The sequence below is a fragment of the Taeniopygia guttata genome, chromosome 2 (assembly GCF_048771995.1).
Source record: "Taeniopygia guttata chromosome 2, bTaeGut7.mat, whole genome shotgun sequence".
Classification (NCBI taxonomy): Eukaryota; Metazoa; Chordata; class Aves; order Passeriformes; family Estrildidae; genus Taeniopygia; species Taeniopygia guttata.
The window spans coordinates 13,956,275-13,973,884 of record NC_133026.1 but is presented as its reverse complement, the minus strand read 5'-3'; the positions used below and the strand labels follow the sequence as shown (position 1 = coordinate 13,973,884).

General features: G+C 40.5%; 1 protein-coding gene across 20 annotated transcripts in view; it reads right to left on the bottom strand.

Moving 5' to 3' along the window:
- The window catches only part of PARD3 (par-3 family cell polarity regulator), a 442,797-nt gene that overhangs the window by 105,885 nt on the left and 319,302 nt on the right, over positions 1 to 17,610 (bottom strand). For 14 of the 20 annotated variants that reach the window (XM_030264342.4, XM_072925341.1, XM_072925342.1 and 11 more), the window contains one exon: positions 11,632 to 11,742. The exons of 3 other annotated variants lie outside the window; for them this stretch is intronic. In XM_030264342.4, coding sequence (XP_030120202.3) covers positions 11,632 to 11,742 — 111 coding nt within the window. Of the gene's footprint in view, positions 1 to 9,395; positions 9,794 to 11,631; positions 11,743 to 12,853; positions 14,000 to 17,610 lie in introns of those variants that run through there. 3 more of the 20 variants (XM_072925347.1, XM_072925348.1, XM_072925349.1) reach the window with 3 other exon arrangements.

The following is a 17,610-nucleotide window of genomic DNA, read 5'->3' as shown; positions in this document are numbered from 1 at the left end:
AAGAAAAACAGCTATGGGATGGATGCAATAGGTTGAACAAGGCTGTTCCTACAGAGCATCTAGAGAATAGATTCACAGTCACAAGAATGGACAGATTGAGATATTCTCTATGGGGATCACTCTGAATTTACTAGGGGTTTTTCATTATTAATTAGGACACTACTGAATCTGCAGAAAACCCAAATGAAGGAACTCTGGAGGAAAGGATTAAAATTTCAAATGTGTTTGAAATACAAACTACAAAAATAGAATTAACTTAAACAACAGCAACTAGAAGGTAATTTACATAGTTCAAATAAATAAACAATTGATTAAAAGTAAAGAAAAAATCTGTGAGTTGCTTTTTCAAGAATGGATCTGGAAGTTCTACTAGATAACATATATGAGTCAGCAACATCAAGCTGTTTGGGGAAGAAAAAGACAGAGTGGGGACATAATGGTCTACAAACAGCATAGAGAAAAAGAATGTCTAAGGTATTTAACTGAAGCAAGAATAATTAAGATACTGTGAGCAGGGCAACTTCCTAAAGAAAAGGTAGCGTAAAAGACTGCTATAGGAAGCTGTAGAGTTTATTGTCAACTAAGAAAAACAAAAAAAACAAAAACAAAACAAACAAACAAAACAAACAAAACAAAACACAAAAAAACCCCCAAAAAACACCACCAAAAAAAGAAACAAAAAAAAACCCCAAACAAAAAAACCACCCCAAAGAAACAACAACAACAACAAAAAAAAAAAACCATAAAAAAACAGGATGAAACAAACATCTTGCAGGAAAGGCATACCTTGCAGATACTACCTTGAAAAAGTGACATGGTCTGTCTTAAAGATCTATAATTCTGCCCTGACATTGAAATTTTACATATATATATTTCACAGAATCAGCTGAGAAATATAACAAGGACTACATTTTTTTTATTTAAAAAGGCTGCCCATCATCTCTAAATTAAAGAAATGTATCTACATAATCAGACAGTCTTAATTTTCTTTCTCCTTCAACAATCACAGCCTATCTGCCAATTAGAATATGTGATAGTACTTACTGTCTCTCTGAAGATCCCCCCTCCTCAAATCAGAAGAGATGCATGAGAATTTCAAAAACGTTTAATGAGCTACAACCCAGGAGGGCTGCAGTTACAAAAGAAAAAAAGGTGAAGGATAAAGGTGATAAGGTGATTACTTTAAGTGCCCTAATATATTAAGGAGAGAACATTATGCTCATTTTTATAAGGAGTTATATTAAAGAGGGCTATTAAAGAACACAGCAAAATACAAATGAAGACGTAAAGAATGAAAAAATGCAGGAGAGAAAGTAAATATTATGCATATGAGCAGGTGAACTGCAAACACCAATTTGAAATCAAGTGACATTGATGAAACTAAAGGAGACATTAAAATTATTACCTCTAACCTTGTGGAATCTCTCATATATTTCACCCCCATCCTTCCTTATCACCTGACCTTCTTGATTCACCTTTTGTCTTTACAAAGTGAAGACACGTCCATGTCAGCAGTTTTTTCAGTATCTCAAACCTGTTTTCTTGTTGCAGTAAACAAGTGAAAATCCTTGCTTAATTTGGGTTAAAAAATCTGCAAATTCTCTTACTTACACTTCAATGGAGCTTTCAGCCTACTTTGCAGTTAACAGTCTGCCACATTTTAGGGTAGAGGGTTTGCCTGCTGTGCTTTTTTTAAAGAATATGTTTCAACCAAAGGAAAATGTTGCAGGTACACAGGCAGTATAGGTCCTCCTGTCTCCAAAACAAACACTACCTCCACTGAAATTTTCTGTCCTTTTTCCATGTTTGATCTAAGGATCAGTGACCACAGAAGTGGAGGATTACCCAAATGAGCAAATGAGACTGCTACCCTGCTGGGAACCACATTGTATCAAAGAACATCATTGCTGTCTGAAAGTAAAATGGAAATTAGTTTTTCTTTTGCATAACAAAACTTGCCAGAAAGGCTGATATTTATACCTATGACAACAAGTCCCTCATCATTAGATTATCTTAGCTCTAATCTTTAATTTAGCTCTTCTGCTGGACTGAAGTAGAAAGGAAGAGATCATGATATTCAACTATAGCTGAAACACAACACTGGTGAAACACAAGCTCCTGCTTTCCTCCCTCCTCACTTTAAGGGCTTTGGTTTCCCCCTTCATGTAGACTTGCTTGGACCATTTCTTCCCGTACATTTTTTCCCCCCAACTGGAGAACAATTTCAGAAAGCAGCACTGGTGAGTAACATCTGAATTCTGCAGTTAGATGTGTAAGGAGCAGATGTTCCTGTGTGTGCAAGAAGCAAATGCCATAGGCACACCACATTTCAATTGGTACCATGCATCACACCATGAATCAAACCAGTCATTCCCAGATACTGCAGGCAGCAACTGGAGGTCAAGCTCTCATCAGTTGGTTGAGCTGAGCCTATCCACCAGTCATGCTCCTCTATCTGAAGTCTAGTAACAAAAGTGGGCACAAAATTCTACTGCTAGCTCTATTTCAGGTCCACTGTTCTGTGTTTCTAGAGTACTACATATAAAATAGCCTAGTCTGGAAGTTGGAAAATGAAACAGTATGAAGTGACAAAAAAAAAAAAAAAGCAATGAAAAACCTCAGAACAAAGCAAAGATTATGTGAATCTCATACACTGAAGATGAAAGAAAAGGTAAAGGGAAAAAAACCCAAAACCAAACCAATAAATAAAGAATGTAGCTTGTAAGTCAATATCTTAGCTCAGGACCCTCAAATTCACACCTACAACACCTCTGAGGATTCACTTCTAAAACCTTACTGGGTCACAGTACTGAGAACACAAATCTCTAGCGTGGCCAGAAACAGAGCCAAGGTTTCTTCTGGTAACTGGTTACAAAATAAAGTTTGCAGATGTGGTGTGGAGGGAGGATGGATCTGCCTGTTACAAATGCATCATTAGGTGTCCTGCTGGCTAATCAAATATTTGCTGCTATTTTTAAGAATTAGAAAAAAGAGTAGGATTAGTGCCTTGTTTTACTGTCAGAGTCCTGTAGTGCAGTGTGGAAAACCTGATAGGTTTTGAGTTCTGCTCAATTCAGCAAGAATAAGTTCAGTAAGTTAGTAACTATGGTATAGGTATTTTAATTCTCAAATAAGTCTTTGCCACAGTAACTCTGCCACTAAAGGAGAATTCATATGGTATCAGAGGACATGCTGCTGCCTTAGCCTAAAGTTCCTGGCATTCTAAAGTGAAACATTTTAGTGCTCTTACTTTGAACTGGTATGTCTAAGAGAGTACTGAATGTATATGATCTACAAGACACCTTAAACTAATTTATAACACAGAATATTATAAAGACCACCTAAATTATGTTTTTCCAATATATTGCAAGAGACTTGGCTAGATCTTGCCCAGTGCAATGTGTGGAATTACTACAGAAAAATAATAGAGAAAATATGTTTTTAGCATGATGTCTTAAAATCTCTATAATTACAACATGTAGCTAGGGAATATGTAGTGTTTTGTTTGAAAAACTACTCCAGTAACTATTATTCTACAAAGGCTTAAATTTACATAGCTCCCAAAGTCAGTACTTTTATGAAGTGGAACTGGCCTGAAATGTTTTTCCAAAGCTCAATATTTGAATGTTTCACTTCTGTGTTCTCTTCCAAAGACTGTTGCCATTGATTTTTTTTTTCATATCTTGCACCTTTTTCCATTATGTAAAAAAACCAATGCCAAAAACAATGCTAAAAATGTCCATGAAACTGAAGACAAGCAGACCCCATCACAAAATGAGTGAGAATGAGAAACATATTGCTCTGATTTTCTGATCACTGAGGAATTTTTCCTCTCCTCTGTTATGGGATGGGAAGAAGGTGAAAGTTTTAATAGAAAACTTTACAAATTACTTATATTCTCAATTTTTGTAATAATAATAATTTTAGAGGAAAGAGTTTTTCTGAAAGCTGTTAAGTGGCATCAAAATACAGCAGCAGTAAAAATAAAGCTGAATCTCTGAGTTATTTCAAAAACACAGATAACTCTTAGACATTGTAAGAAACAAAAATCCTTTCCTTATCACAGTATGTTGTCTTTTTTCCATAAAGTAAGATGAAACTGCTCGATGAAAATATTTTGCTTAAAGGGGAAAAAAGTTGGGGTTTTCCAATAAAAATATTATGGTCTCTCTGGGAAATCTGGAAAGACACCAAGAGTGTCCTGCTGTTCAGCCCCCTACTCCATCTGATACTTTAACAGTTCCAGATGGCCTTTACTACAGGATGACCTTCCCTCTATTCTTTTATTATGACCTTTGGGTCACAAATTATCTATAGGATGCTGCTGTCATTTTGTAAGACACTGCTGTACTCTTTCATCTAAAGAATAAAGATGCTTAACATTAAAACTCATCTTTGTTAGGCTGACCTTCCAATGATGATCAAACCAGACAGTTATTCCAATCAATGTCACTGCTGCAGAAAATATGTTTCATTTTTTGCAACACTGACATTAAGAAACTAAGGCACAGTTTTAAATCAAATCACTTTTGCAATTCTACTTGGTTAGACAGCATAGCCTGTTATACTCATCTAAAATATCAAAAATATTGCTGCAACAGTTTTGATGAGTTACATTGATTAGCAGGATGTGGTGGGTTTGTTTTTGGTAAATTACTGATGTGGTTTTCATCCCAATGTCATTGATAGGAGGTAATAAAACTCTACATAGGTTTTATTAATTATTTGTCTTTCTCTATCATCACTAACAGAACACATTGAACTTACATAGGAAAGTATAATAAATAGTCCCAATGTACTAAATAAAGTAATAAGGTTAATTTCTTTCCTGCTGTCAGTAAATTCATGTTAGCAGTCTCTCGTCAGCTTGACATCAATTAATGATTTTAATTCCAGACTCTTGTCACAGTACTCACCACCCTTTCGTCTAATTAAAATGGATGATGCATGATGAAGGGAAAACACAAGACTTCTGTTCTTGTTGTAACATTTCTATTCATTAGTATACTTTTACAACAAAGGGCTTGTGGCTTTAATGGTACTAGAGAAGGATGAAGAGAAGTTTATTACATGTTAGAGATAACGACCCATATACCCTTAGGAAAATATAACACAGGAAGTATTTTATGGAATAACCAAATCCTTCGGTGGTAAAAAAAAAAAAAAAAAAAAATCAGCCTTATTTTAACTATTAATGAACAGGCAGAATGTTTCCCTCTAAATTTAGGACAAATAATGAACGACACCCACTCTACTCACAGCCTTGTTTACATCCGCACAAAAAAAAAGGGCTGTCAGCCGACTGACTGAGCTTCAAAAGGAACAGCGAATCTTCCAGTGTGGGACAGACGCCTGACCCACCTCCCCGGGCAGCCGTGCGCCGGCAGCATCGCCTCCTCCAGAGCCATCCCTGGCCCCAGAGCCATCCCCGGCCACCAGAGCCATCCCCAGCCACCAGAGCCATCCCTGACTGCCCAGAGCCACCCCCAGCCACCAGAGCCATCCCTGACTGCCCAGAGCCATCCCCGGCCCCAGAGCCATCCCTGACTGCCCAGAGCCATCCCCGGCCACCAGAGCCATCCCTAACTGCCCAGAACCATCTCCAGCTGCCAGAGCCATCCCTGGCCCCAGAGCCATCCCTGACTGCCCAGAACCATCTCCAGCTGCCAGAGCCATCCCTGACTGCCCAGAGCCATCCCCGGCCACCAGAGCCACCCCCGGCTGCCCAGAGCCATCCCTGACTGCCCAGAGCCATCCCTGACTGCCCAGAACCATCTCCAGCTGCCAGAGCCATCCCTGACTGCCCAGAGCCATCCCTGACTGCCCAGAACCATCTCTGACTGCCCAGAGCCATCCCCGGCCCCAGAGCCATCCCTGACTGCCCAGAGCCACCCCTGACTGCCCAGAGCCATCCCCAGCCCCAGAGCCAGCCCCGGCCACCAGAGCCATCCCCGGCCCCAGAACCATCTCCGGCCACCAGAGCTATTCCCGACTGCCCAGAGCCATCCCTGACTGCCCAGAGCCACCCCTGACTGCCCAGAGCCATCCCTCACTGCCCAGAGCCATCCCCTGCCGCCCAGAGCCACCCCCGGCTGCCCAGAGCCATCCCTGACTGCCAAGAGCCATTCCCGGCCCCAGAGCCATCCCTGACTGCCCAGAGCCATCCCTGACTGCCCAGAGCCACCCCTGACTGCCCAGAGCCATCCCTCACTGCCCAGAGCCATCCCTGACTGCCCAGAGCCATCCCTGACTGTCCAGAGCCACCCCTGACTGCCCAGAGCCATCCCTGACTGCCCAGAGCCATCCCCGGCCCCAGAGCCATCCCCGGCTGAGCGCGGCCGTCCCGGCTGACAGCGGCCGGGCCGGGCCCGCAGCTCCCCCTCCCGGCCCCGCCGTCCCCAGGCACCTCCCGGGCCGGGAACCGGCGGCACCTGGGGCACAGCGACGGCAGAATCGCGTACATGCAGCTCCCTTTGTAACCCAGGGGAACAAAGGCCATGTTTTCCCAATCAGAAAGGGGGAAACCAGCCCAGCAGGAGGCTTCTGGTGCAGACGGGAGCTATTCCCAAGCACGTAGTGCGCGTTAAGCGTCCTCCAGCAAGCACAGCCCGGGCTGCGACTGTCCAGCGGCTGCGACAGAGCGGAGCGAGCCCCCGGCCCCACAGGCTCCGTCTGACCCACCGCTCTATCGCCCTCCCAGCATCTCCGAAGCCTCTGTCACAGCACTTCCACCAGCGTAACACTTTCATTCCCTCCCAAAAGGTTTCTCCTTATCTCCTCAAGACTGATCCTCCCAACACAGGTGTTTAATGAAGCACTTGATTTTGCATCCATTTCAGTGGAAACTGAGGAAGAATACAATAATAAGATTAAAACACTTTTATGGTAACACAGAGATTTATAGAACATTAGTAAAGCTCTTAAATCAGTGTATTAACCAAACAGAGAAAATATCCTCTAGACTTTGCTTCCAAGAGGAGAAGTGCCTCTAGAGGCGGATTACAGCATAAGCACAGTTTGCCCGTAGATGGATCACGAACTCTGAATCATGAGATTACATGAGAATTGCAACTTTCATCTTTTAAGCATTATCCAGCAGTGAAGCATGCTGGATTCAGATGAATTTCTTAAAAACTTCACAAAGAGGTATGTTTGATTCATTCCTCTGTTATCTACTACTCGGGTACAAAGAGTAAAGTTGTTCGGGTCAGGGAGAACTTTCTTTGCTAAAGGAAGTTAGTACAAGGCTGAAGATCGCCGGCTCATACAGCCTTGCCACGTGTGCCAAGAACTGCACATGCCTGTGCTAAAGAAGGGAAGACCACAGGCAAAGGTTTTAGATTTGCTGACAATACATTTTGTAATGAACACAAAGTTGAAATGGAAAGAAAAATAATGGAAATTAAAAAAAAAAAAAAAAAGGCAGCCCAAAAAACAAAAAATGAAATTGAAGGGAAAATGCAAGGGTGTAGAAGAGTGAGAAATAAAGGTATCAGAACCTGCTGTTTGGAAGAGTGTCTCTCTCCAGCAAAGACTACCAATAACAACCAGAAGACAAAAGCAGTAGGTTTTTTGAGCAATTCTGTCTTCATATCTCCTAAGAAAGAGACTACACTAAAGGGCCTTGAAGAATTCAGAAAACATTTCAAGGCAATCAGGTTGCAGGATATCAATGGACATACTGGCTAAATATTGAGCAAACCTACTCTGGGAGGACCTCAAAGACCAGATGTAGAGGGTTTCTAGACTGGAAAGGTTTGTGAGCTTCCAGAGGTTTAGATGCAGCAGCACTGCACAAACTGACCATCCATATGAGCTGATTCCTCTTGGTCACAGACAAAAGTTACAAAATTTCCTTTTAAGTCTATCCAACATTGCAATACCTGTGTAAAACTATAAGCATTTGGACGCATCTCTAAAAGTTCAAGACATGCTACACATCTCGAGTCTGCAAAATCCAAGAGATCTTAGGAAAATGTGCAAACTATAGATACATCAGGAGACTCTGGAGTTGATAAAAGACCTTCTATAACAAAACCACAAAGACCTAGGGCTGTTTTCTCAGTCCATCCATGTGAATGCAGCATCTCAGTGGTTCCCAGTTTGAGCAGTCCAGTGATAGACAAGATGACCACACAGCAACAAGGGGCTCCAAATTAGCATATATGTAAAACAGCTGTGATCTGGCACAGGACCAGAGCTAACTGAATTTGGTTTAAATCCGCTTCCTCAAGACTGCAGTATAGACTCTTTCTTAGGAGACTCAAGGCCACAGTCAGAAAGCCTATTGCCCAGTCTTGCCTCAAGTTTTTGACTGGTGCCACTGCTGGGGAGAACCTTTCTAGTGGCACAGCAGAGCCCAGACAGATTTTAAGATCAGTGCTTGGCAGACACTCAAGGATAATGCAAGCACACTTGTTTTTGTGCAGTAAACCAGTGTTAAAGCACAGTGACATGGGGCAATGTTCTATGGCCTTGGATGAACTGTTGTTCCAGCATTTGGAGGATTTACAAATACCAAGTATTTCACAGAATTTTTGGTAAGGCTAGTGGGTGGTCTCATCAAGTACACCTCTAATTGTTCCAGTATTCCTTGTTATTGAAAGCTGGCTGTATTTTCAACTAGATAACTTCCTTTTTCATTCAAAATTACCTTAAGATTGCCAGGTAAACATACACCATATACATATATATCCAACATATATAGGATGTAGCTTAAGAGATACACAGCTTAAGAGAGACACTCCTTAACCAAAGAATCACAGAATCAAGAAATTATTATTAATAATATGCTTATGAAAGGACATTTTATTAATTTCATCATGGTAAACTGAAATGCATTAATTTTATAATTTGTCTAATAATCCATATGAATTCTAGGTTTTAAAGAAAACACTACTGTAAGCACAATACTATTAAAATTAATAATTCCATTAAATTGTGGGCATGATTGATTTTTTTAATGGGCTGTTCACTTGTTCTCTGACCCCCCTAAGGATTTTTGCTCCTAGCTTCTCATACATAGTAAATTCATTAAATTCAACCTATTTCCCCAAAGCATTGCATCATTTTAGAGGTATACCAAGTGAAATAGAACAAGTGAATTGCACTGCTAAAAAAATTGAGAAGACAAAACCCCACTGAAAACAAAGTTAAAATAGCAGCCATTATGAGCCAACACTGACAGTAATATTTTACTGTGTCTCCTAGTAAACATTTTGAGGGATTGTTCAGTCAATTTGCAAGAGTACTCTTCATTAACAGCATGTATCTAACATCATTATTTTACAGGATCAAAAGGAAACTGCAATCTAACTGCAAAAACATTTAGTCTCTATGGACCAAATCAACATGTGAATTTTTTAGAAACATAAGGAAGCACCTCACACATTCGGTTGCTATTTTATTATCTTTTATTAGTTGTACATGCGACTACCCCAAAGAAGTTGCATTCTCTTATAGACATAACACAAAGGAAAGCAAATACACAGGGAAAGAGAATAATGGGAGGATAAGGACCCATGTTACTATGACATCAAGCTGTTATGAAGTTCTGGCACATGCATTTTCTGCAGTTTCAGTGAACATATAAAACTGTTTTTATGACACATGAGGAGTGAGATTCCAGGAAAGATTCAGATTGGTTAGCATAACTTGATGGACAGGGATTAAGATTTGCTCCATGCATTGGGGGCTATACAAATAATTTCATAATTCTACCTTGGTACCCAGCGTGACTATTGCAACCTCTCTTACATCATCACACGGACAGTCTATACTCTGACCATTCTTACTGAGAGAGACAGAGAGACAGAGAGACAGAGAGACACAGAGAGAGAATGAAGAGAGAGAAAATGTTACTAACTCAGGCATCAAGTTCTTCTTTTTATAAATGTATATGGCTGATTTTCTGGGAACCTAATGTTACTAAGAAACCCTAAGGGCCAGCTGGGGCTCAGCAGTGTGTGAAGCCAGGGCACAGTGTGGTGCTTGTCTGGCCAACCATCCCCTGCCCTGAGCTGGGCAGGGCAACCAAGGCAGCTTTCCATGGCTCTGCACCCCTGGCATGAGCTCTGTGGCTGCTTCATCCATGTGAAGGGAAGCTGGCTGCACAGACACCCTCAGCACTTATTTCCTTCAGTTTTAGCCTTTCTCTTACCATTTAATCTGCAAGAACTTTACTTTTAAAAGCAGCAACAAATTTAATGATTCTGCCTCACTTTTGTTAAAAAAGAAAAAGTAAAAACCAATCAGACTAGCAAAAAACATCCAGGCATTGTAATCCAGCCACCTTCTAAAATCAGAATGGACGGACAAAGACAAGAATAAATTTTTACATCAATTTATGACAGTATATCTGTTAAAGAGTAAAAAAATTCCCATGATGTAATCTAAACAGATGGTCACAAATGATAAAGTTTCTGGAGTTTAACAAGTGAAACCAATAAACACACACTCCCACCCTGTCTTTACTGTAAATCACTCAACCCTAAAAGAACTGAAAGCAAATGATTTTAGGTTTAACTGAGGAGTCTACACAAGAGTTACAGTGGCTCTCTATTATACAGTGGCTCTAATATTCTCTATTGAGCTGTTAATGATGAAGCCACCATTCATGAACTTTTGTTCTTTTTTGCAGAAGACCAAGGTGCATAAAGATGGTAATTAAAGAGATCATTATGACTCATTGGTGATATCTCCTCTACAAGGACAAAAAAATTTCCCTCCAGAGTTTCTGGGTCAAACCTAAATTTATGGTGAACTATAGCATGATTTTTAGATAAATAATTCTAAATTCTAAAATAAATAGTTCACTTTCAATGCTAAATGTGCCTGAATCTATTTACCATTCAGCAAACAAACTGATCAAAGTTTGTTTCCTTACTGAAGTGATGTCTACTCAAAGAGGTTCTCTCTCAACTCACATCTACCAGCATAAGTTAACTGATAACCTATGCTTTTCAACATTTTGACTAAATTGATCTGAGAGACACCAGAGTCTAGGCCCCAAATATCTAGGACTACAAGAGAAAGAATGAAAAGTAGACTGGAAATATTGAGAAGAGCATATGACATATATATTACTTAGTTTTTTTATGTTAAGTGAATTTGACAAGGAAAAATAGAGGTGCTCACCACTCATTTTTACAATTAGCAGTTTAATATATATATATATAATTCCATAAACAGACTGCATGGCACATAAATAGACTGAACTCCAGTGACAAATATACTGGTAAGCATAATTTTTATGTTTCTCCTAAATTTATCAATGAAAAATCTAGATATGCAAAACTCTGAAGAAAAATACAAAACATACTTCATTCTATATAAATATGTATCTTCTGAAAATGTCGATAAAATCAGTTATAGAATATATAGAGAAAGCATTTCATTTTATTACTTCAATCTCCTCAATAAGAAAGGGAGCTCTACATCTATAAAAGATGCTTAACACAGCCAAAGGAGCTGTTCATACTAATGTCCAAAATAAATTCAGCTTTGTCTTGTTATTTAAAGTAATAAACATATCAACATCTGGAAAATTTCATCAGTGAAAATTGAACTTCAGTTATTTAATTTAAAAAACAAACTCTCTCTATCAAGGTTTAAGCAAATACTGAAGTCTACCTCTCCTGTTCTTGCTTCATTCGTATTCTCTCCTCTTCTGAAGTAAGAGCTTCCTGCACTTTTATTTTACCAGTTTTCTCACTCTTGTCATCTTTGCGATGTTTGCCAAACCTGTTAATAACACACAAAAAAAGAATCTAACTTGTGACATGAACAAAACTGTATTTTCCTTCTTCCATGACAAAGAGAGTTCTCCAAGAAGGACTGCTGGGAAACCAGGAAGGGAATGTGCAAAGACCTCAGAATCTCAATTTTTAGTATTTTCAGGCTGCTTCCAGGTTGGTTTTTATTTTACGTAAATTTTTTTTGTTTTTACTTTAATTTCACTCCTCTTAAAAGTTTATAGAATTCCTCACTGAAGAACACAACAAACAAAGAAATAATAATTGGACCATGTTTCTCTTTTATGCCAGGATTTTGGGGCTGCTATTCTTAAACAGAATCAAACAATGTTTTAGAACAAGATCTCTGCCTGAGGACACAGCTCAAGTTTGCATTAAACAGTATAGCTACCAATTAAATGTGGCATCATTTATCACACCAAAAGCAGCAAGAATTTTACTTTTTTATTATACCAAATGCTGATCTGAGAGTTGACTGAGTCTGTGGCACTTCACACTCAGGTTCACATCAAAAGTGAAATTAAAGCACTGAGACTTGCAATCAAACATGCCTAGCAATAGTGCCAAAAGGACACCACAAATGCTCATGGACAGTACAATAAACCACAGAGTTCTTAAAGCTTCCTTCTGACCTGTTAACGTAACATCTTTAAAATATTTCAAGTTCACCAGGTATTTATAATATTTTCCCATTTGATTCTAGGTTCCTTTTAACTCTAGGAAAAAGACATTATGGGGGTTGAAGATCCACCACACAGCCACCCTGCAGAATCATTAATTTCTGGCCATTCAATCAAGAGATATTATTTATATTATGTAATCATGTTTACAGCTCTTAGGGCAGCTTTTAAAACCAAAACACAAAAATACAGCATAGGAGCATGTACATAAGCTTTAAACTGTTAGCCCGTTCTCCACAAAGATTGCTCATTTCCAAAGTAATTCAGGCATCTGAAAACTAAAACTGTTTATTAATAGCCACCTGAAAAGGGAATAGGCAGAGGACATGATGGGGTTAAGAAATGCAAAATAGGGTGTAAAGTTAAAGTCTCTGATTTTATAATGTCATATGTGAAACCTAAATTCAAAACACCAACATGTATCTTTTAAAACATCCACCTATTTATTAGAGAGTAAACAAAACCATTATACAAAGCATTTACACATATGACAAAAGAAATTCAAATCAAGTTCTGGAGGTTGTACACCCGAGAAAAGAGACTGTTTAATTTAAAACAGCCCTAAAACCTCTAGCCCAGAGAAGGGTTTTGGCAGAAAAACAGTGGAACTGAGCCATTCTACCCTGATACACAGAGAGTGCCTGAGGTGGCAGCATGAGTCTGACCAACAGAACATGCAGAGCTGTAAGGAGACAAGCAACATATGTGTCACTCTAGCACAGCATCTCTGGGATGCTCACATTTACTTCAGTCTCCTGTCCTTCCCCAACCCATTTAAAATGTCGTGCCAAGTAAAGGAATCAAACTCTGGAGAACCCAGTTTATTTTTGAAAAAGAAATAATTGTTTTTAAAAATGGGGGGAAGAGGGGGCAAGAAAAGAATTGAATTAGTTATTGCCCATTAGGTTTTGGCAGCAAAATAGAATTTCTGCCACCATAAATCAATTCATTGCAATATATAGTGAAATCAATTACTTATTAAAAAATAAATAAAGTACACACAAAATTTCTAATAATCCTTGTAAGCAATCTAGTAAATCTCTGGTCAGGCTGCATGATTGTGAGGAGAGCATTTCTAATGCGAACGTGTAATGCAAACCTAGCAGAATTCAGTGGTTTGAATTTGCAGATCCAACCATGCAGGTCCAGAGCACACAGAGCTCATGTGCATTCCCACAGAGGCAGAGGTGGGCACCACACATGGAGCACTTGGAGCAGCACCAGGGCTCAGTTTGCTTTGAGTCATGAGCAGGTTGTGGCAACAACCCTTCTTCTCTTCAGGGTTTTCTTCCAATCATCCAGGAAGTAATGTTCCTTCTGCCCCTGAGGACCATCCTGATAGAAGTCTCTGGAAGACAGCTCTGGTTCTTTCTCAGGCATTTCAGAGGGTGGCCACACTGTTCCCACTCTGACCGGAGACTTCCCAGTGCCCATCTCTGACAAGCTCAGTGGTCATCCCAGCAGTGGACAAGCCTGGCAGAGTATGAGCCATGGTGGTCTTGCACAGGTGCCTTCTCTGGACTTTGCCACCCGCAGAAATGATCTATCTGCCATAATCACCACTGCCTGTAACAAGTGTAGCAACATTAACCACACTGTCCCTACACTGGGACCCAGAAAAAAAACCACCATCCTCCCCCCTCCCTGATTGTGGCTTCGTGTTTCTAGCACAATGCACAGTTGTGTTAATTGTGGCTTAACAGTTACAAAGCTTTGAGAAGATGCTAAGACAGCATCTCAGGAAGATGCTGAAGAGCCACAATTGAGAAAGGTGCTGAAAAGAACTGTGATGGAGATAATTTGTACACCCCCAAACACCTCCTTTATTTTTGTAGGGGCAGCCAATACTTCACACTACAAACATCATTCTAAGTCTTTGGTAAGATTACTCTTGCTAGCAATAAATGTGTTTGTTATTTACTTCTATTAAAACTGTTAGCTTCATGAACTATGATTTACAGTCATAATGAATCCCACAGTCCAAATCAGCATCCTCTCCACCAAATTTATAGCAGACATTTATAAATTATTTATTTAACAGTCATAATCAAGCTAAGTTTAACTACAGAAATGCAACATCCAGCAATACTAAGGCACACCATTAAAGCCAACTGTTAAAACTCACTCAGCTGTACTGTGGTGTGACTACACTGGTGTCAAGCTGTTGAAAATCACCTGTCCTAATTTCTTGAGGTAAATGTTTCCTACTCATATAAATGATGTTTCCTTTTCATGAATATTAACTGAAACAGGACACTTAAATATAAGACTATTCAGACCACTGATATTCAAGCAGTCTATGCAGTATCTCTTAAAAACACTAAAACACATCCCACAGTTACTGTGCACTGTCTCGACAGCCAGAGTTAAAGCCCTTTGCTGTTTGGTGGCTCTTGTTTAGTTGTTCGAGTCAAAAGTCTGGGTCAGGTCTCCAGAATCACTCCCAGGACATACAACAGCCTGAACTGAATGCATTGGCTCAATGCAAAGATCTGGCTTACCTATGTAAAAGTTCCACCTCCCTACAAGTGCAACTCCTCTAGTCCCTGATTTGCCCCATGAACATCGTGTGTTTGACACCTTCCCTGCAAGCCACCAGGCTTTGCATCATTGTGAATCTTCCCTCTTTACTGCTCGGGTACTCAAAAGGAAGGAGAGATGGAATTAGGATGTGTGTCCCTGTCTCCGTTCCCCCCAGAGTCTCTCTCTCTCCCAAGAGAGAAAAAGAGACGGCAGTGGTTTTATCAGCAGTTCACCGTGGGGAAGGAGAAGAGCGGGGTGCCGCAAGGTGCCCAGCCGCCTGTGGGAGCTGGAGCCTGGGCAGCGAGCCATCCTTGGGAGTCGGGACTTTTAACCCTTCCTGAGAAATGAAAGCTTTGTGAAATTTTTCTCCTCCTTGGTTTGAAAAAGAGAGGAAGAGAGACAGCCTGGGACCCGGGATGTTGGAAGGAGAAATTCTAGGTGGGAGGAGATGATGGAGTGGCTTTTGGCTGGACTTTTTCTTGGTAGCCACAGATTGAACTGATCTTCTCCTCCAAGAGAGACTGTATTTTAGGAGGATGCCGGTGAGCCAAAGAGACCATGCTTCAGCTGGGAAAAGACAGAATTGGAGCGAACAGAGAAAAGTTAGGGGGTTTGTGGTGGTGCCCCCTGTCTTCAGAGAGGAAGAAGAGAAGAAGATCTCTGTTCGTGGATCCTCGGCCCCAGGTGAAAATGGGGGGGACTGTTGGTCCCAAAAATGAAAAACTGAACTGTTGTTTTTTCCCCTCTTAGCAGGGCATCCTTGAAAGGAAAAAATCCTAAAAGCAGTCTGTCCATCCATGCATTGGTGGTGAGAGCACTGTGCATGGAAAGGAGAGGGTCACCATTGGCAAACTTTTTTCTCCGGGCGGTGCCATGTGGTGACATGGAAGCACAGGATGTGGCAGCTGTGTTTCTTGGGGGGTCTGTGGCACAAGAGAGACTCCTCTCTCCCTGCAGATGGACTGGGTGTTGATTATCTGGAGGGTGGAAACCTGATTGGGGTCCAGATTGTCTCTCACTGTGGTTTGTTGGAGTTGGGTGGTGGGAGGAGGAATGCTTTGGAAGGTTTTAATTTTGAATTGTGTGTTTTCTTTCTTCTTTCCCCCTCCTCCCCCCTTTTATAGTAGCATAGTGGTAGTAGTTTAATAAAGCTTTTTTTTCTTGTTATTAAGCTTGGGCCTGCTTTGCTCTGCTCTCGATCGCATTTCACAGCATTCAGTTGAGAGATTGCATTTTCATGGGGGCACTGGCATTGTGCCAGTGTCAAACCATGACAGTCCCATACATGACCCACGGCAAATTTGGAACCTCACTGTTTCCAATACTATTTTTTCCATAATCTGTATATTGAAAGGCCTGGCACACCCACATAATAAGTTCTCGCACTGAAGTGACTGCTTGCTCACTGAGAACAGCCTAAGACTGAAACTTGTGAAGTGCAATCAAAGGTATCTCCCTTGTAAAGCAGAAATCACCATCCATTTGTGCTGTGTCACACAGACTGCAGACTTCTGCAAGGCCTTGAGGACACAGCCAAGTGCTGTGATCCCAACCCTCGCTGCTCCCTCCCCAGACGCAGGAGCAGTTCTCTGCTGTGTGCAGCTGGTTACAGAGTGCCTCCAGCACTTGGTGATTTTCAGGCCCTTGTCTGAACCTGAGATGGTCTCATTCTCAGTGCTGGGGGCTGGCTGCTGGGATACTTGTTGCAGCTCTTACAAATGCAAATGAAATGACAACTTTCCTTCTGATACAGACATGAAAACTTCATCGCTCAGCATCTGCACAGCAAGGCTCCTTGTATTAGTGAGAAGGAGGACAGTGCTTAAAAACAAAGGTAGAAACTACTGATCTTGGAATTAAAACCCAAAATCATGCAGAAAAGGATCATCTGTGGCTCTGATGTGTCTTGAGAATCTAATCCCAAGCGCTTTTCTTTTGCAATGTTTGGTGCCAACAATTCGACTATGAGCTATAAAAGCCCAGCCTAAAACACTGCACAAGACACCAATGCACAGACACAGGCCACTACATGATGTGCAACCAAATTACACACATGACTGCCTCACCAAGTCACCACACTCATGAGGAAAACAGGTCTGTTGCTAAAGCTGGAGCTATACAATATATACCTATACTATACTACTCTGAAGCAACTGCAGCTACAGAAGCACAACACTGTGGGCACCACTTGCCTCAATCTCAATTCTTAGAAGCAGAGCACAGATGATTATTACTCAGAGTAGAAAATAAAAGACAAAAAAAGAAGTGCACATTTTCCTCCAAAACCCAAGTAATAAAAAAATTACCATTCTGTTCATAAATACCCATTCACAGATATAGCTTAATACTTTGTTCAGGACATGAACTGTATGGTTATAGAATAATCTCTCCATAACACTAACAATGTTTACTTCATGTAACAGCTTGTTTATTTAGCAGCTCTCTCATTTAAACCATGTTATAAAAAGTAGAGCTAAAAAGTAGTTTAATTTTATTTTGTAGCTGCACAAGCAAAGAAAAAATTTCTATGACTAATTGAAATACAGGTTGTAAATTAAAAATACCCTGTCTGTCCAAGAGTGTGAGAAATTGATGAAAGAGAGCGGCTGAAATCTTGTTCACTCTAATTGCCAAGATACTCCAGAGTTCTACTT